Raw genomic sequence first — 21443 nt, 5'->3', positions numbered from 1 at the left:
AAAATGACACACAATGTGTTGCTTGTTTAGATAGTCTCATGGCAGATGACTAATGAACCTGCAGATTAAAAGCAGTGGAAAACAAGGCCAATAGATAAGTTATATATGGAGCTTCAACCACTCTGCTATTTTCAAGTGTAAGGATGAGACAAGGAGCGAAATAGGCTCCAGAATGGGCAGATAATAAATATAGGTGGAAGGTATGCAATAGAAATTATTTTTTAACAATTTCAGAGATTTGCAGAAGCCAGGAATTTTTTCACTTTTTTTGTTTTGAGTTTATTGAAACTTCTAGAATTGATACAGAGGAGGATCCAGTTCCAAAACTCTTCCTTTATATAAGTTTTCTCAGATAATTTCTTTACTATTCTTCACAATTGCATTAATTAAAAGCAAATTAATTGAACTATCACATTTCTCTTTTTTTTTCATTATTCGCACCTTCATTCTGAAGCATGGTGACAAGTTTTTATGTTATAGAAAAGGACAGATTAATTTTTCTACAAATTGACTTTCTACTGTAGGAATTTCATGCTCAGAATTTCTATCTGAGAAAATAGAGTCATCTGATGAATGAGTCATCAAGCTTGGCTGTAAAAGGAGAAAATCTTAATGCTCTCCCAAATTTGAATAAAGTGGGTCTCCCAAATTTGGAGAAGTGGGTTCCACTTGGGAACAAGAGCACCTTGCTACAATAAAATGCATGGGTACTTGGCATAAAGAAAAATTAAACAGCCTACTTCTTTTACCTACTATCCACATTCTGAATCTTGTATTTTGTGTTTATTTCTCTATCCATTTACTGTAACTTCCTTTGAAAAGAGAAACCTTTTAAAAGATTAAATAATGAATTCTTTCCCTCTTGTTCTTCTCAACATTTAATTAGATCTCAGTTCCAGAAGACCGAATGGTTGCTCCACATCCATTCAATTGCTTAAGTAACTTTAATTAAACCACCAAAATTATATTCATGGCTATATTTTTTTAAACCCTCTACATAATCCTGTCTCAACTGAAAATCAAACCAGATAAATGAGACTCTAAAACTTACTGTCTTATACAGGACTTACCATGTACTTTTGCTTCTTTCTTTGTTGTTTTGCCTGTAAAAGCAAATTTTAAAAAGTATCAAATATTAACTTCTGACAAGAATTAATTTAAAATATTAGTATTGTTTAAAAGTAAGATTAAAAGGAGAGAATATTCACCAGAGTCCATTATTTTTTCTTTTTTATGTGGTTCTGGAAAAGAAAAAAAAAAGTAAAGTGTACATTTCTCTTCTTGTAATGCTTTGTTTGATTGCCTTGGACAACGATTTTCCATGTTACTATTGGCCATTGGATGTGACACATTGCTATGCACTGTCAGTTCAGTGATTCCTTCCCTGCTTTCCAGTAGGTCCTTTATGTTTGTGATCTATCTCTTCAGTGGTTTTTTACACTGGATAAACAGGGTCAGATTAACTGTTAATAAGGGAGAGCAAAGAATTCATCTTTTATAAGGTGCTAAAAGGAAACCATAAAAATAGTGCAGGTAAAAACATCTGCAGTTTTACTTCAGGGTGGTTTAAATGGAGGTCTGCAACCCAAATATATGTGCTTGACGACAACTACTTGTAATGGTAGTTTCTGTAATATCTTTCTCCATGCTGCAAGAATGTGCTTTAACGCCCCCTCAGAGAAGGAACAGGGCAGCCTGCCACAGATAGAGACTGAACAACATCTACCAGCCAGTGCTGACATTCACAGTAGCAAAAAAAAAATAGTTAAGCTTTTTCTGTCTGCAGATGCTTTTAAACAGCACATGGAAAGGCTGTGTTGTGCAAGTTTGGATCTACACAGGAACATTTCCTAAATTCAAGAATATCTGAGCTGACTGATCACAAGATAGATGCCAGAATCATCAAATTCAAATCAATAGACTATCCTGAGGTGGAAGGGATATTACTGAGTTCTAACTCAGGATATTCTATGATTCTGTGATTCACAAGAATCATTGGATCCTTCTCCTGGCGCTCCACAGAATAACCCCAACAGTCACACCATGTGCCTGAGAACATTGTCCACGTGCTTCTTGAGCTCTGTCAGTCTTGGTGCTCTGGCCACCTCCCTGGGGAGCCTGTTCCAGTGCCCAAACACCCTCTGGGTGAAAAACCTTTTCCTGATATCCAACCTAAACTTCTCCTGATTCAGCTTCAGGCCATTTCCTCAGGTCCTGTCGCTGTCAGCACAAGGAAGAGATCAATGTCTGCTGCTCTGTTTACCCTCAAGAGGAAGTTACAGACAGCAATGAGGTCTAACCCCAGTCCCAGTCTGCACAAACCAAGTAATTTCATCCACTCCTCATATGACTTCTCCACTAGACACTTAAGTATCTTCACAGTCCTCCTCTGGATGCTCCCTAATAACTTTATATCCTTGTATTGTGGTGCTACATACTGCACACAGGACTCAAAGTGAACACTTTTAAATACAAGCTCATCGCTTACCGATATCCGATGACTGTATTTTCTCCAGGCTTATTATAGGTTATATTTGTATTAAAGCTGTGGTATAGAGTTTTAAACTAATGTTTAAACAGTTTCCATTCTAGAAGCAAGATATAAAGTTCCATGTTCAAAGTGGTTCTGAATGTTGCACCCTCACTAAAAGCAACCTTATTCACAGATGTGACCTATCACTCAATTGAATAAGAAAAAGGAAACAAGACCTGCCACCATAAAATTACTTATCAACCACATTAATATAATATTTCCATTAAATATTAATTTCTAATCAATGCTTATACTGACTGCAAAGTGAGTAAATAAAAGACATATTTCATGCACAGCTATGAAAATAATTAATATTTGAAAGGACAGATTGATCTTAAATAATAAAGACCCCACAATTGTTAAGTTTTAAACGAAATATGTCATTACTCCATATTCCCACCCCAATAAAAGCTTATACTGAACAACATTTCAAAGCAACAAGATTGACTGAAATCATGAACGAGTCTTAATATAGTTATGTAAAGAACAGTTTAGTGTATTGATTACATAACAAATGTTAAAAATATTGTAGGCTCTTTAAAGACACATTTTATATGAGAAAAGAAATTTTTAGTAGAAATGATGATGGAGCAGGTTTGTGTCATCCAAAAAAAAAGAGTCATGGCTGTGATTTTCCCTGCAATATGAAAAAGTGATGGAAATAGAGAGCAAGATGGTATTTTATTGCCTGAATAAATGTACTTTCTTGATGGCATCCTACCCTGGGTTGCAATTTTACTAGGTCAAGGAGGAAAACTATAGATAAAACTGAGAGGACAAAAATTTGGGACTCAGTGGTTTGGCCACTTCAATGCTCTTAATCGTGACATCATCTGCAGCTTTGGTTTTGTGTAGCCTGAGCGCTCTTCAGACTCTCCACTTTCTTGCAGATATTTTAGGACTTGTTCTGGAAATTATAATTTTCACTGGTATTGTGGGGGCTTCTATTTAACTGTTGCTCAGGACAGCTTCATGGAAACTAAAGAAAATGGAATTCTACCTTTAGTGGTTCTGAGGCAATTATTTTCCTCTCTCATTCTAAGATCTCTCAGCTCTCAGGAGATCAGGGAACAGAATGATCCTAACGACACTCAAGCAAGTGTTTTGGCAAAGTATAAAATAATCCATTTATTTAGCTTTATTTCACAATTTTCGTTTCCCTAAACTGCAAACATTAAGGAAGGCCTGTAGAGCTTCTTTCATAACAGTTTTATTTTCAGAGGCATATGAAATAATATCCTTTTCCATAAGAAAATTTATAAAAATGAATAACAGAGAATTTGACATGAAACATTTCTGGGAAATCTGATATGATATGAAATTTCAGGTGATTCATGTCCTGATATTTGAATGGAATGAACTGAAAACTTTTATTGCATGAGCCATAAGCTGCAGGAAATTTCAGACCTAGATCTTTCCTGGTTGCTAAAAGTTATCATTCCTTGATGTCAATGTCTTATTCTTTACTTTTTTTGTACTTTCAGTAGTTAATATGACACATGAAAGGATATTGCCAGCTGCAAACGCATCAGACATTTGCCATGGCATTTGTTATTATTTTTATATTTAATCATTTTTGCATGTATATGCAATTGTACAGCATATTTTTATGCAGGGAAGTTTTGCTGGTAATATAGTATTTTTCTACCATGCATGGAATTGAGATTTTAGTTTGACATTTTACCATCTTTATTTGCTCTGATGCTTTAAACAAATGGCTTTTATTTTTTATGAAAACGGGCAAAGTTTTGTATAAAATGCTCATAAAACCATACAAATGTGGTTTTTGCTTCATTACTAGTGACATACTCCTAGGCAATTCAGAGTAGGTGGAAGAGAGAAGAAAACCTGAACATTCCTCTGTAGCCCTTCCCTAAGCCACATTATTCCCCAAAGGAAAAACAGTGCTGAAAATCATCTAGGCTGGCAAATTTGCTGAGGTGTATTTTAATTTTTAGTTCCAGAATAGACAGTCACAAAGTGTGACCCTCTGCCACCTGAACGGAAATAACAGTTGATTTCCTGTCATAATTTATGTAGGAATGAGCGTGTGATGGTGGTCACAGGGGTCTTAGGATGAGGGAAGAGACAAGGATTTGACTCCATATTTCAGAAGGCTTGATTTATTATTTTATGATATATATTACATTAAAATTATACTAAAAGAATAGAAGGAAAGGTTTCATCTCAGAAGGCTAGCTAAGCTAAGAATAGAAAGGAAAGAATGATAACAAAGGTTTGTGGCTCAGACACTGTGTCCAAGCCAGCTGGGCTGTGATTGGCCATTAATTACAAACATCCACATGAGACCAATCACACACCTACCTGTTGCATTACACAGCAGCAGATAATCATTGTTTACATTCTGTCCCTGAGGCCTCTCAGCTTCTCAAGAGGAAAAAAATCCTAAGGAAAGATTTCTCATAAAAAGATGTCTGCGACAATGAGTGTTTCTGTGAACCTGTTATTTCCTAGTTCAGATAAAGCATTCATGTCCAAGAATGGTTCAGGAAAGCAAAAATTGTATTGGGAATGACACAGATTGGAAAAGTTTAAATAAATGGCATTCAAAGTGGATATGAAAAAAATATGCTGCTGTGTGGGATGCATCACATGTTAATTAACCAACACCATTTTGTTTGCACTCAGTAGCTGAATAAAAATGGTGCTTTCTGTAGTTTTGTTTATCTTTTACCACAAATATTTCAGTGAAGCCTGTTGTCATATTCTATGCAGTGTCTTAAATACTTAAATCCTTAGCAGAAAGTTAGCTTAGTCTTTTGGTTTTGTAATCTTGGTTTTATAGACAATGCATAAAACTTCTCAGAACTTCATATCATGTTGGTTAATTAAAACCAAGTAAGACAGAGCGGTAAAGCTCTCCAAGTTACCCTGTCATTAAGAATATTACAAACACAAGCATTTAGATAGAGAGGAGATCCCTTTAGTCTCTTCTGCTGATGGGAAATGTTGCAATATGTGTGCAACTGTGTTGTTAGACCTGAGATAATCCACATGAGAAATTCTGGCATCAAACTAATATGCATGTGTCATATTAACTACTTGAAAGTACAAAAAAAGTAAAAAATAAGACATTGACATCAAGGAATGATAACTTTTTCCTGTTCTCCTTCTCCCAAGGACTATGTGTTCTTCTATATTTCACTGCTATTCTTATTTTCTTGATCATTGTAGAAAACCTCAACCCTGTTTTATGCTTTGATTTATAAAGATCACGAGCTGTAGAAATACATTTCTTTCTGGAATAAGAACACACCAAGGAAACCTCTTACATCGTGAAATCATGCCACACATATATTCACTCCTCTGTATCCTCTATATATAATCATCTTTTGAGGAAGGCAACAGTTTTTCCAATGGATTTTTGTGAAGAAAAGGAAAGCAGGTGACAGTTCGCTGTATCAGTATCTTTGTCAGAAATCTACTTCCTTTTTGGGAAATATCTGACAAAAATTTTGTGCAAAGAAAAGAAAGAAAAGCTTGGATGAAATGCAATTACATTTAGTTCCATCTATTCAGTCTGAGGCCTTTCATCACAGGCAAAAAGCAATAGCATCAAAACTGTCAATCATAAATTGTTGGTGTAATATAAGCACATATATTATAGAAAAATCTAATCCACACCACTGCTCCCCTGCAAATCAAGAACCATTTTCATAATGATCACAGTGAACTGGATGAGGCCCATTTATTCCCATTCTCGCAAAGTGAAGTTGGTACCACTTCCAAAACATTAATGCCTGGAAAGAGAATTCTATCTGTAGTCTATGTGATAGCCTGGATTCAACAAGTCTTAAGCATGCCCTTGAGTGCTTTGCTAGGTGACTCGCCTAGTGGGTGTGGGAAAGGCTGTGGATGTTGTCTATTCGGACTTCAGCAGGGCTTTTGGCACTGTCTCCCACAGCATACTCCTGGAAAAACTGGGAGCCCATGGCTTGGACAGGAGCACTCTGTGCTGGGTCAGGAACTGGCTGTATGGCTGGGCCCAGAGAGTGGTGGGGAATGATGTTACATCCAGCTGGGGCCAAACACCAGTGGTGTCCCTCAGGGTCTGTGCTGGGGCCAGTTCTGTTCAATATTTTTATTGATGACATGGATGAGGGTATTGAGTCTTTCATTGGGAAATTTGCAGATGACACTAAGCTGTGAATGTGTGCTGATTTTTGGGAGGTAAGAGGTCTCTGCAAAGAGACCTGGAATGGTTGGATGGATGGGCAGAGTCTAAAAAGACTAAGATTAATGAGTCCAAGTGCTGAGTCCTGCAATTTGGCCACAATAGCCCCCTGCAATGTTATAGGCTGGGGACAGTGTGGCTGGACAGTGCCCAGGCAGAAAGGGACCTGGGGGCGCTGGTGACAGCAGCTGAACATGAGCCAGCAGTGTGCCCTGGTGGCCAAGATGGCCAATGGCTCCTGGCCTGTGTCAGGAACAGTGTGGCCAGCAGGACCACATTAGAGGATGGAGGGATTGGAGGGAGGTAATTCTCCCCCTGTACTTGGCACTGGTGAGGCCACACCTTGAGTGCTGTGCCCAGTTCTGGGCCCTCAGTTTGGGAAGGACGTTGAGACGCTCGAGTGCATCCAGAGGAGGCAACGAGGCTGGTGAGGGGCTTGGAGTACAAGGCCTGTGGGGAACTGAGGGAGCTGGGGATGTTTAGCCTGGAGAAAAGGAGACTCAGGGGTGACCTTATCACTCTCTACAGCTCCCTGAAAGGTGGATGTGGTCAGGTGGGGGTTGGTCTCTTTCACCAGGCAACAACTGACAGAACCGGAGGACATAGTCTTGAGCTGTGCCAAGGCAAATATAGGTTGGACATTACGAAAAAGTTTTTATGGAAAGAGTGATAAAGTACTGGAATGGTCTGCCAGGGGAGGAGGTAGAGTCACCATTCCTGGATGTGTTTAAAAAAAGATTGGATGTGGTGCCATGGTCTAGTTGAGGTGCTAGGGGGTGGGTTGGATGTGATGATCTTGAAGGTCTCTTGCAACCTAGTCATTTCATTCTATGAATTCTGTGATTCTGTGAACTCAAGATGGAGTTAAAGATATGTTAAATCCTTGTTGAAATTGGGCCCAATCCTAACCAAAAGTCTACTCAAATAATTGAACAAGTTCAGGGCTATGAAAGTTTGCCAGCATTAGAACAAAGAACCTTAAAATGTCTTTTCTGTAAAGAGTGGACAGAATTCTAGAATCCTTTTAGCTCTGACTTTTTAATTGCACTTAATTTGACCTTCTTTTGGTGATATTATTGTTACTTTAATGTATGAATAAAAATAATTTTTGTAGTTAACTTGCTCCCCCTGCCTTGCTCTTAAAGTAGTGCTGTCTTGATGTTAGCAATACAAAAGTACTTTGATACATAGCAAATATTTGGTGACAAAAAAAGAAACAAGACTGCATTTACAGTACAAGTGTCTTCACACACACTGTGATCTGAGAGGAAATACTGAAAATTATATTAACTCTATAGTTTTCTGAAACAGAGAATACTCTAAGGAAAGCATAAGTGCAAAATAATGTGCCAAGCTATGAGACTGGGAATTTCAACATCCTAGCAAAAGCAGAAAAAATGTCATGGATTTTAGGCCATTTACTCAAAAACATTAAAAAAAACCTGGTGAATTAAAACTGGATTTCAGATTAGAAAGCTTAGTGTAAAATAAGCTATTTCATGCTCTATTTAAATAAATCCTGTGCCTAAAGAATTCATGGTTGTAAAGTAAAATCTTCTAACGTCAGAAAATTCTTCCCCTTACAGGGCGTCATCTATTGTGACTTAAGTAAAGAATTCATTTTTCCTTTCCCATTCAGAGTTCGATAATGGCTCAGCTTACATAATCCTGTGGACAATTTAAGACATCATGTTCTGTAATATTTTCTCAGACTTCAACTGGGATGAAAATGTCAGTGGGTTGAAATGATTTGTGGAATACATCTCCATCCACATAATGGAATCCTGCAGATATTAAGTGGCTGAGTGATGGACTACTGCAGCAGCAACAAGGTTTTAGGTGCTGAGGGTGCTGTGCATTCCTGGCAGACCAGGAGCAAAGGCTTCAATAAATTCCTGGCAGACCAGCTCTTCAATAAAGCCTAGTGGAAGCACCCTGGGACAAACAGTTGAGGACCAAGACTCAGTTTCTCCTGTCCTTTGGCATATTGCAGATAATCTCCATCTACTGTGCAAAAACAGGCAAGTGTGGAACCATCCCATTGAAGCCAGAAAGAAAATTACTAAGTCAGAGAAGATATGATATTTTACTTCCCAAAAAGCTAAGGTGGGACAGAGGAAGAATTATGCTAAAATGGACTGAAAAGAAAGATTTGGTGATTCAGAAGGACTGCAGAATGATCCTGGATCTAAATCCAAAGACCCTGAGCAGCAGTATTAGTACAGGTAGGGCTTCATTATTTTGTTTGCTGCTGCAGAAACACTATCTGAGTGAAGATTTCTTTTGTACAGAAATAAACTGCAAAGCTTGTCCTTCTGCATTCAATAAGTTACCTCTAACATTTGTAACCAAAAAGATCGACTGTAAACCCAGAATATAAACCCTGAGAATGGCAGCACTTATGTTCTGAAAAAAATCTGAGAGGGTTAACTTCAGGAAACAGAAAATTGAACTGTCTACTCCAGCTACCAGAATATTTTTCTTGGTAACATCAGTACGACAGAAATACATGCAGAGATGTTTTCACCCAGGTGCAGTGGCTGCCTATGAAGAGAAATTTCAGGGCACACAGAGGCCCTCAAATATAATATCCTGAAGAAAATGCAGGATGGAAAACTTGACTATGTCCCTACAGAGAGAGAGACAGGTGCCTTTTCCTTTCTCCAAAAGTACTTGCAGGGGTGTATAACATAAACTTGACCCTGATTTTCAAAGTCTCTCATCTTGGGCTGACTACACATATCTATACAAGATGGGAATACATAGTTTGATGGATGATGCAGAGGGTGTGGTGCTGTGAGTAAAATACATCCCTTGCATGTGACTTGAATCTGAGAAACTTGACAAACAATCATGAGAAGTTTGCCTGTTCCACTCTGTTGCTAAATTATGCCATAGAATTGCTGATGTTTATTAATCTTCTGTAACATATGGGTTTAGCTTTCTATATACTTGTGTTCTACAGGTGATAATTAAAAGATAAGCAATAATCCAGCTCCTTGATAAAACTTTTCTACGTTTCAGACATACCTACTGTGCCATAAACTTCTGGGTTTTCTACCTTTTCTCGTGGAATAAAACTGGTTATACTTTATGGCAATAGTTTTCCTGCTGCCATTTTGATTATAATAATTTATCTTGAGGCAAGAGTTAAAATAACTTCTCTGCTAAGTAAATAGTGCCCATTACCAATAAAACCATTAGTTCTTCCTGCTTTAGACAGAGTGATCTGAACCAATACAAACCATCCTCTAACCAAGATTTTCAGTATAGCCTGCATTTTAATATTCTGTACTTACCCCATGGACCCATTTCCTACATTATTTCATACAAAATGTCCTCTTTCTGCTCCTTACAGTGAAAAGATTGGCATAATGAAGTAGTAGTAGCTCTGGTACAACTGGCTGTCAGTTTGGGAGATTGGATGCAGCTGACATCTGAGCACTTAAAATTAGCTATTGTATGTCATATTTATTTTATTCTTTCTGCATCCAGACGAAATTTTATTGATTTTCAAGAGGGAAATTGTGCTTAAAAAGAGTTTCTGTTATGAACCCACAGCAAGTGATGAATAAGATTTTTTTTGCATGCGTGTGGAGAGGAAGATGGGGAAAATTAGGCATTAAGACCCAGTAATTAGGCAGTTAAGAGACAGTACAAAATCTGTTAAACATACTGTAAAATTAATTAAAAATTTCAAGACCATTCCAGGGAAATTCTAAACAGCAATTAGGATTTAATTTTTGTAGTGTTGAAAAGAGTTAGAACTGGCTTTCAAATCAGGCAAATTATCAGGGGAAAGCACTGTCACTGGTGCTTAGAGAAGGTGCAGGAGTCTTGCCTATGAAGGAGGCCATCTCCTGAGAGGGACTCAGAGATGAGCTGTTCCCATCCCTCTCCCTAGCTATGGGAGTGCCCCTAACCAGTGGCGCTGAGGCTCCTCACTGCCTGCCAGGGTATAGTTAGCCTGAATTAGGAAATTTAGCTGGAAGTGCTCCCTGCATGGTTTGAGTCTCTGCTCTCTGCCCTGTCCTGTGCCTCCATGTGCTGGCTTTTCCCACAGTGACAAAACAGACCCAGCAAATTTACTAAACCGAGGTGTGATGCCTCTGCCCCACCCAGCAGAATTAGCTGCAGCTGTGGGGCATGGTAAGGATTGAGGTGTGACCCTCCAGAGGGATAGGAATAAGAGGGAGATTTTCCTTCCAGCTGCTCACCACCTACACCCCCAGCTCTAAGAAACCCTTCAGAGAGAGCCTGCTGGGCCCAGCACACAAGGGGTGCCTGAGGAAATCCTGTGTAAGAATCCTGTGCCACTCCTCAGGGCAAAGGGACAGACTGAGGTTTTGTAAGGGTGGGTCACTCTCAGACCTGTTCTGCTGGCACAGCTGGGGGGACAATGCACTGTGCAGAAAAAAACCAGGGAATGCCTGCGGGATTTAGAATGGGAACAACTTAAAACAGGGTTACTGAGGAAGATGTGTAACAACACATCTTCAACACTGATTTCTCCCCTTAGATCAGCATCACTTGCTTACATCTAAGAAACTGTTCTGCTTTGCAGCCAAATACTGGGATCTGAAACCCAGTTTCTGATGACTTTCAGACTGGTGATTTTTTTCCAGTTAGAGAAATCTGTAAATGCTTGAAAATACCCACTTTCAAAATTAAGTGATGGAAATGTATTGAGGCTGGATTCCTAGAGCAGCTGTCATCTCACAGATCCAGAAGTTCTCATAGACTTCCAAACACCATATTCACTTTCTTTGCTTTCTCTGTATACATGTAGGGATATTAAAATAATGTATGTTGAATTAGGCAGGGATTTCTCAACCAGTGACATTAGGATCAGGAACATATGTGATGTAGATGCACTGTGAGATGACCAGCTGTGCTCTCAGTCTGTTCAATCTGTTAAGAGGAATAAACCTTGAGCTTTAGGCATTCTTGGGTACAGGTTGTGATGTAATAAGATATGTGGAAGAAAATGAAATATGAAATTGGATAATGTATTTAATTTACTGTGCTAATAGGAAGCAGTCTACTTACGATGTTGCCAAACAAGCATATTTCATTTTTTACCATGGTGAGTTATTCTGGTGGTAAATTAATTTTCAGAGAACTGGAGGGGAAGCTAAAATGTAGACCTCAAAACCTACTGCCCTTTATAAATTTTAAGGCCAACTAGATATTTAGAAATGTGTCAGAACAGACAAATTTATTTTATTTTTCCATAAGAAGCCATGCCAGTTTTCCCCTTTTCTTTTTCTTAAGCAGATTACTGTCATCACCATTCTTGCCAACAAGCAGACTCATTGGAATATTTTTCAAACATGAACACAAATATTGGATGCAAGCAGGTGGAATGAATTAATTATAAGCATATGGTTCTAACATCACGATTTCTACAGAGTACTGTTGAGACTTCTAAGGGTCTGGCTATACAACACACTGTGGCAACAAAGCTGCTTTAAGAAATCATCAGTGACATGAATGTAAATGTTTGTGGAGCCAGCCTCACTGACAGGCTGAACACTCTGCCACACACACATTCCTAGCACAGCTTCCAGCTGTAAGCCATGGCACTGGGGTGGTTTGCACTGCTCCCCGTGTTGTGTTAGCAGAGGTGAACGTGGTGTCAAACGCAGCAGGCAGGGATGGGGAGCACTGGGGGGGAAATGGTGCTTCCCAGGCCAGTGTCACACAGGGCATGGCACAGCCACACAATATGTGCTGCAATAGCCCACATCCTCTGGGATTCCAGGCTATGAGTCCTTTTGTGGTAGAGACAACTGCAGGTCTTCCTGGCTTGCACTGATCCTTCACCAATTCCCAGTCACCCCTGCTGATGCAAGACATTATTCCCTTTTTTGGTGGAGGAGAGCTCTGAGATAGACTACTGAAACAGCCTGAATTAGAGAAAGCCAGAAAGCAATCTTAAAGGAAAAAAAGCAGCTATCTCAGATCGATACAGGGGGATCAGCTGGAGGCAAGAAGCAGCAGAGGAAGTGTGGGCTGGCCACTGCTGGGATGCCAGCACCAGGCAGAGCTCAATGGCACAGTCTGGTGCAGCACCAGCTATCCTGCTTTAGACTAGAATAATATTATGGCTTTATACTCTCCACACTTTCATATTGGAGTTCCTGAGGGGTTTTTTGATAGTTAATATAAAATGTAGTCAAACTACAAATATAATGACTATTCAGGTTGTTATTCATTATATTGGGTTTTATTTAATTAAGAAGAAATGAGATATGTCATTTTTAAAGATGAGTGTGAAGCAGATGGGATAATAAATAAATAAAAAATATTAGATTCTTACAATCCAATCTAAATTCAGATAGGAATTTATGCCATTATTTGTTTTAAAAAGTTTGCTCATCTTTTCAGTGCATATTTATGTTTATCCAGGAGCTCCATTTTGACAACCTACTGTGACATCAGCACTTTTAAATACCAGGTCCTCTTCTCAAAGGCCTTGAATACAGCTTCACGGAAAATAGTTCCTATAAATATGGCTTTTAAAATCAGACTTTACATTCAGATTAATTTTTTTTATCTCAAGCCCTATAGAATGACTCAATATAGCACCTCACAGCTGCCATGGGAGGACAAGAAGCAAACATAATGTTAGAAATCAGTGCTAAATACTTTTTTTCTTAGCAAATATTTCACATACACATATTTGTTTTTTTCTTAGCAAATTTTCACAATGATTTAGAGCAAAACAGGCAAAAAAAATAATCCCAAAAACTGACAAGAACCACTGGCTTATGTGCAATCCAGCAGATGGTGCTATGATGCAATAAACCGGTTCACGAGTACAAGAAATTGCATGCAAACATTTTTCTTCTTTACCTGGTGCTGCTGCTTTTTTGATGGCTGTGTTGGCTGCAGGAGCTTTTGCTGGCTCTTAAAAAAAAGTAAAAAAAATTAAACCATTTATTACAAAGTATTGTATTTTAAAAACTCTACAGAAATCTGAGGAAAGGCTTCCAGCAACATATTTTTTAACTGAAGAGTTAAACAAAGAGATTACCAAAGGGAGAAGTGCTGAGTTGTTTTCAATAAACTCAAAGGCAATGAAAGAATAACCCGCTGAAGGGCTAGTAAACTCTGGTTGTTAGGCATTGAATCCCTTCTTTCAGCTTTTTCTGCTCTCTAGTTGGCCAAGCAGAGGAAAAAGGCATGCAGGGGTTCCAAAATGGCCTTGCCCCTCAGGCAGCAGCTGTGTGCTGGGAGCCTCTGCATCTGATCCTGCAGCGAGGAGAGCAGAAGGTCCTGAGCCAGCCTCTGGCAGCTGTTGAGGATTCACTCTTGTGCATCCAGTAGTGGTACCTCAGGGGATCCCACAGCTATTCACAGTGGCATCCTTCCCCCTAGTCTGAAACTGGCCCTGGTTAGAAGAGATGAAATTGGGCTGCTTCAGCAAAGCGCGTCCACTGAGTTGGCTATACCTGGAATATCCCTCCATCCTGAAAAATGGAGAAGCATTAGGAGAATGCCTTCATGTTTGATCCTGCAATTGAAAGAGCAATTGCTGTATTCTCCTAGCAGAGAAATGTGCCCTGTCTGGCCATTTAACTGCTCTTGATCTTTTCATGAAGCATTTGCATGATACTGTCTTTGTTTGTAGAGTGTGTCCTTGCAGAATGAAGGTCCTGATGATGAATGGTGTGTGCACCCCCATGTGGATTTGGGGAATCTTCGCCCCATACAGAAGAACATAAGTGACCTACTACCTAAGTAAGCCACTAGATTTATTCACTCTTTATTAGTATTCTGTTAATTGATTTTATCCTCAGGAGCTACCAAAACAAACTGTACTTAAACCACAATAGTTTAACAAATTTCCATAAGCTAAACTTCACCAATGGTCATAAAAGATAGTTTTTGTATAAACTAGAAGGGCCTTTAAATTAAAATTCACATTTTCATATCTCGAGAGGAAATAACTAATAATGTTAATCACAAGCTGAATTACAGAATGCCAAAAAATGTTAGTTAATCCTGCACATCTGTCACTGTATTATTACAATGAAAAAGAACATGGCTAAATCAGGAATGCAATTTTGAGTCCTTCCCCTCCAGTCTTTTGAGAAGTTCATAAAAGATGCATCAGATTGTCTTGTGAAACGGAATGAAAACAAAATATAGTTTGCATGTGCAATGTGGATTGCTGTATTTCCATCCACTTAAAAGCCCACAGCTGATAATTATATCCTAACTTAGTTATTATCACTGCATTGTAATTATTTGGGGTGCTCACCTCTCCTTCAGGCAAATTTGTAGAAGACCTTGAAGAAGAATTTACTTGGTATCCCCTTTCTGAGTGCCTGTTTTTGCAGAAGAGGTCCAACACACATGTTCTACAAGTGTCAAATGGACCTAACACAAAATAGCAAGACTCTTTCCTTTATCCTCCTCTGAGTTCTCAGCTAGAGTATGCTTGACGTTGAATTTTTTAAACCTTTTTTTATAACATCTGTGAAAAAAAACCTAAGGATTCTTTGTGTTATACAAATATTTTGATTTTAAATATTTAATATCTGAGAAATTAAAATAACTTCGAGAAAAAATAAAATTAAGCATATATTTGACTAAAAATTTCTGTAATTTATTTAATTTTATGTAGCATTGAAAAAAAACTGCCCAAAGTTTAAACTGGCTTTTGCAAGCATACTATTTCCAGTTTGCTATTTACAAATTATTTAAGTGCAAATGATTCTGCATCTTTACATGAGCTACTTTCAGCTGGAAATTTTGCCTATGTGGCAGAGATGTGAAATTTTGCTATGAGAGCTGCTGTGGAATTCTCCCATGAAAGGAATCACAGAATGGTTTGGGTTGGAATGGAGTTTAAATATTATCTCATTTCAAACCCCCTGCCAGGCAGGGACACCTTCCATGAGACCAGGTTGCTTAAACTCCATCCAGCCTGGCCTTGAGCACTTCCAGGGAGGGGACATCCATCCATCTCTGTGGAACCTCACCACTGTCCCAGTGAAGAATTTCTCCCTAATATCCAATTTAAACCTACTTTCAGTTTAAAGCCATTACCTCTTGTCCTGTCATTGCATACCCTTGTGAGAAGTCCCTCTCCAGCAGGTTCCATTTAGGCACTCAAAGGCTGCTCTGAGGAATTATGTCTCCAAATTAATAGGTAATTGAAGACTGCTTGAAAACAGGTTCTTATTTCACTAACAGGACATTACTTGTAGAGTAAGTGTATGAAATGTTTTGTTAAATATTTCTGCAAAATTTGCATAAGAATGCAAAGTATAAGCTTTTTTTTTTTCATTTCCAAAAGAAATCTTTTAATAAATTGCTGCAAAACTGAGGATGGCAGGAGATTGTTCTGCCACAGAAGTCATGAAAGCTCATACATGGAAATGAGAGTCAGTGCACTCTTTAATTGTGAATTTGAATCAGATTTTGAAGCCCCATATTTTTCCTAATTGTTTTATATGCTGAACTTTCAGAACAGAATACTGAGCAGATGAAGTCTTACCAAAGATACTGTCTTACTGTCCTTACTGTGTTGAGGCATTGGCACTTGAAATTTCCAGAAAAGGAAGATGTAGCTCTTCCCTTTTAAATGATGCAAAGTTCTCAGAGCATTTTTTGGCTATTTTCTCAGAAGAGCATAATTCCCATCTCTCTTCAGATGTAGAAGCTTCTTAGTTGGAACCAGAACTACCTAGACAGGCAGGACCCTTGTTTTGCGTTTGTGAAGATAAACTTGGTCTTCCTCGGCATGTTCAACTCTGGGCCTTACCAGCCTACTTATGAAAGTTGCTGCCACTGAGATCACATTCAGCTGAGACCTCAATTTGACATTTCCTCCCCTACGAAACCTTTGTTTTTGAAGACAGTGATAGGAAAGAGGGGAAGGCAAAACTGTCAGTCACAAAGGGGAGTGTGCAGTTAGAAGCAGGATAAGAACGGATTAAGAAAGTAGGAGGCAGCTGAAGTGTAAACACCTCATTTTTCAATTATAAATGGTGTAGCTACTTTCTTCTTTGTATTTTCAACAACTCAATAAATATTATTTTTGGAATAATGAAACGAACTTTTGAAACAGCATGGCATATAAAAGACATAGTAGTTTCTTACTTTTGAGTTCTTTGGATACAGCAGCTTCTTTTTTATCTGTAAGAGAAAAAAATGCAAACACATAAGCATAAACACACAGTAGAGAAAAGGTAGACAGAAAAGTGCAGCATGTGCTTTGGAGGTGAAACAGCTTATTTGCTATAAAGTACATTGCAATGATACAGTGATTCATTCCACTTCTGTTTGTTCCACGGAACAGTGGCACTAATTTAATCCTAAGAGTAAATACAGGAAAGTCTGTGTGACCCTAAACACTTTTGTTTAATTTTGGTGTGGTAATCTGTGGGGTTTGACATGTGGCTGAGTTGCCATGGCTTACATGCAGCGGCTGAGCTATGGTTACTCACCATGAGCACGTGGTCAGGCTGCAGGAACACAAGGGAGGTGTGCTAGCAGCCTGAGAACAGAGATGTAATGAAAGGCACTCCACTGCAGTTGTGGATCACACAACTGAGGCCTACTTTAGAAGATGTTACACTTAACACCTTTTGAACTTAGAGTAAGTCAGCCCTAAATATGGTCCATGTAAGAGCAGGCAAAATTCTTCCCTGGTTGACTTGAACAAAATTGAAATTACTTAGCTGAATCAAAATGCAGCATGGCCAAGCAATCTACCAGAAATACTTAAATAGGCTGTTCAGTCTCACCTAAGGTAGGATTTTTGTGTAAACATTTTCAGGACTTTTTTTTCTGATTGCCGAGAGATTTGGAATCTCTACTGGGGTGATATAAGCATGCAGAGATATCTTCACTCTCCATTATAATTTTTGGTGCTCTTCTACCTCAGGGCTTTTAACAGGGTACAAAATCACCCATCTTTAGAAACATTCTTAGTGCTTCACATACCTTTTTCACTAGTCTCACCTGTACAACCAAGCAATTACTCATGGGTATCTTGTGAGACAGGAGCAAAGGCATGCATAGAGCAGTGGTAGAAGATGCTCCTCTGGATGGTTACAAGGAAACAAATGCCATCTCTAATTACCTATAGTGTTTCTGGAATATAGGCAGGATAATTCTTCTGTCCACAACATATATGAATGATAAATGAATTGTGCTCTTAAACACTAATATGAGAAATACTTCAGGGCAGAAACTGTCAAATTAAATTGCTTGCAAATCCAAGACTATCCCATTACTGCTAATAATACAAAGTTGCTTCTTTTTCTGTTGCTTTCTAAATTGCTGTGGAGAAGTTGATACGAGATAAGGTAATGCAAATGACTGCCAAGTAGTCTAATAATCTTGAAAAATTTGGAAGAAAATATATTTCTACTTGGGTGATATGTTGCTCTGAACTGAATATTTCTGGGTTAATCCTCTGCTTCCACTAACTCTCTGTGAAAACATGTTCTGCAGGCATTACTTCAAAGTATGATAATTACCACATTTGGATGAAATTAATCATGAAGCAGCTTCCAGCCACATTATCTGGCTGAGGAGCCTATTGAAGTCTTCAAGAAGTGCGTATTAGTTGCCAGATATGGAAATTTTGAAAGGTATATATTGCAATGATATGAATAATTTATCACAATAATCTTCCATTGCTGGAGGTTATAAAAAAATAAATAAATTGACAGCATCATTTACAATAACAGACTGGATCTAAATAAAACCTTCAAGTTATTTATTTCCTTTTTTCATATAAGTTGCCATTTATTAAGGCAACATACTTTCGTATATTTTAAACTCATAATTTATTTTGAAAGAATCGATGTGTTTTCCCATGATCTGAAATATATAACATACAGTAAATAGCTGGAAAATCTGTCCAGTAAGAAAATCTTATAATTTGTGGGGGTTGTGTATTTTTGTTTGTTTGTTTTTAAAGTGCAGAAAAATTACCAACACTTGATTCCAATAGGAAAATGTAAATAGTGTCAGGATATTCTTTTCAAGCCAAGGTCTCACTTTTGACTTCTAAAGCTGTATTTATCCAGCTAGGCTGGAGTGGTTAACAGAAAATTGTCCAGAGGAGGCTGTGTAGGACCTTGAACCCTGGAAGTACCTTTGAAGGTGTATACAGCAATTGCATCTACACACTTCAATGAAATAAATCACCAAGTTGCAAAGAAACAAACAACTGGTAGATCTTGCTGCAGAAGGAAGGACAGCTGATCAGGACTTCTGAAGTCCCTAAATACGGTTACCTGCTATAAGGCACAATTGACACATAGCTTATCAACTCAATGGAAAACTATACTGGTGCAGTTTGAGACAGTGAGAAATTGGTCTCATTCATTGTTACTTTGCACAGGTCTAGGGTTTAACTTTTAAGCTATGTGAGTGTGGAAGACACATGTGAAGACGCATTTAATATTTAGGTCTTCTTAAAGGGCTCCAGTAAACCACGCAAATACTGTGCAGTTCAAAGATTTGGGTACCTCTGACATCCCTATCAATTTCCTTTTCTTGAAAAAGCCTGCAACAGACTTCAAAAGGCTAAGCTGATGAAATAATTGATCATCTGTGGGACACTGTAAAGCACCCTTTTTACAGTTGTTCTCTGGAGGTATTAGAAGACAATTGTATTCTGGTCTATATTCTTAAAAAGTAAACATGCTTGTAAAAGCTCTCCTCAGGTGAATGAACAGGTTTTTCTTTTATTGACTCTTGTGAAAGACTAAAGTACAGTAATACTTAAAATATTATTTCATTAAAAACCATCAAATATTTAAACAAATATGGTCTTTGTTCTTATCTCTACAGGCTATAACAATCAGTTTTGAATTCAAACTAGGAACAAGCATTTGGCAGCCAGCACAGATGTATCTCAGTAGAACAGCAAAATTGTATTTTATTTTTTTTCTTCTTTTTAGCACATAGCTCGATTTTTTTCCTCAGGCCTCGATCAGCATTCGTTTGAAGTAAACTACCAGTACACATTAACTGCAAATGACATCTAAACTACACATGGGGCAAGGAAAAAAATCCCTCTAAGCTTATATAGTGCCTTTCATGGCAGTGAGTCCCTAGGAGGTTTGTAATAAGCTATTAGACAAGGATGCCCCAGTGCTCTGGTACAGAGTTTGGTTGTTTGAGTTTAAAAAACTTCCAAAATGAAATATTTCAAACACTGCTATGAAGTGAATTCCAGATCTGGGGTTCACAAAACTTTTACAACTTTTTAACAATGGATTTATAATACAGTGTACATTGTACATTTCAGAACAGGAGATCTGCTCCATGCAACCTATAATTTTGATAACTAAAAGGAAGTTCTGGGAAATTAATGAGTCTCAAATTGTATTCTGATGAAAGACTTCTCTGTGTCTTTTTTCCTAGAAATCTTTAATTCAAACATACCTAGGGGTATTAAGAAAACCTTTAAGTATTATTCAGATAAATGAGTATATCAGAGACAGTATATTGATAGCTCAGATAATGATGTACCATGCTAAAATAGTAGCTAAACCCCTCCTAATTAGAAAAATTCTTGTACATGTTGTATCTAAAACAACCTTTCTATTTGGAAGCTTAGAAAAGAACATGTTGGTAATATCAAATTTGCAAACAGAAAATAATTTTAACATCAATGGGCAACCACAGTGTCCAAGTTGAATGGTGGCTAATATCCTAATCAAATGTGCTTTAACCCCATAGATTCTTCCTCCGCTGATCTGGACTAAGCACCAAGACCCCAGGGAATTACCAGATGCTTCTGGAAGATTTGATTCACGAAATCAAAAGAAAAAATTAAGATGTTAAGCAGTTACTGAAGGAGTAATTCTCACCCAAAACCTTAGCTAACACTTTCAATTTCTGTTTTGTACCTGATGATCTCATACTAGAATGGACTTACTCAAATCCCGCTGACTGCCTAATGGTCTACACATACCCACAAAAATAGGTTGTGTGATGAAAATGCCTCACACAACGTGACTGTAGCTCTCCAAGCAGAATGTTCCTAGTGAGATTCACACATACCTTGCCTCATTTTTGGATTCTGTTGTTATTTTGACATAGGTATTCAATTAGTCTAGTGATTAAAAGTCAGAGAATAAAAAAAGAAGATGGCAGAAAAACGAACAGAAACTTCAAGAATCAGAAATAATTGTGTTGAAAATAAAAATAATATTTTCCAGTGTTTTGAAGTCACAACTCTGTTGGTTTTTCAGAAATAAAACCAAAAACTCCTGGCTGTTATTACCAACCAAAGCACAGTCAACGAGTGCATGCTTTGGGAGCTCAGTTCTGGCTTTGCAAGTACAATGCAATAGCAGAGTTTTCATGACTTTGCATCTCACAAGTATGACAGCTAAGTTTCCCTCTGCTGCCCTGTGCAAGGGTTCACATGACTGGAAATAAAAATGATAGCAGGCGGCCTCTGATGGCTGAGAACTTCCATCATGTGAATGGAAAACATAATTAAGTCTCCTAGAGACCAGTCTCACTACTGCTCTCTACTCCCAAACATCTACATCTAGCAGATGTACCAGAATTTGGAAACAATTTATTAAGTGGCAGAATTTGTAGCTAATGTGATTTACAGAGGTAAAAGAGGAACAGACACAAGATAGCCGAGCATTTTTCAAAATTAACTGCTGTTGAGCATATAGTAATTAAACAAGAATTGTCAAACCTTCTATTAAAATATAC

General features: G+C 38.1%; 1 protein-coding gene across 1 annotated transcript in view; it reads right to left on the bottom strand.

Annotated features, from left to right (window-relative positions):
• TRDN (triadin) overlaps nucleotides 1-21443 on the bottom strand; it is a 221442-nt gene that overhangs the window by 72168 nt on the left and 127831 nt on the right. The window contains 4 exon segments of the mRNA XM_054279039.1: nucleotides 1209-1241; nucleotides 13587-13640; nucleotides 16845-16888; nucleotides 19771-19816. Of these exon segments, the coding sequence (XP_054135014.1) occupies nucleotides 1209-1241; nucleotides 13587-13640; nucleotides 16845-16888; nucleotides 19771-19816 (177 nt within the window).

The sequence above is a fragment of the Melozone crissalis genome, unplaced genomic scaffold (genome assembly GCF_028551555.1).
Source record: "Melozone crissalis strain CALT ecotype California unplaced genomic scaffold, PUWL_Pcris_2 ptg000027l_1, whole genome shotgun sequence".
Lineage (NCBI taxonomy): Eukaryota > Metazoa > Chordata > Aves > Passeriformes > Passerellidae > Melozone > Melozone crissalis.
This window is presented reverse-complemented; position numbering and strand designations above follow the sequence as displayed.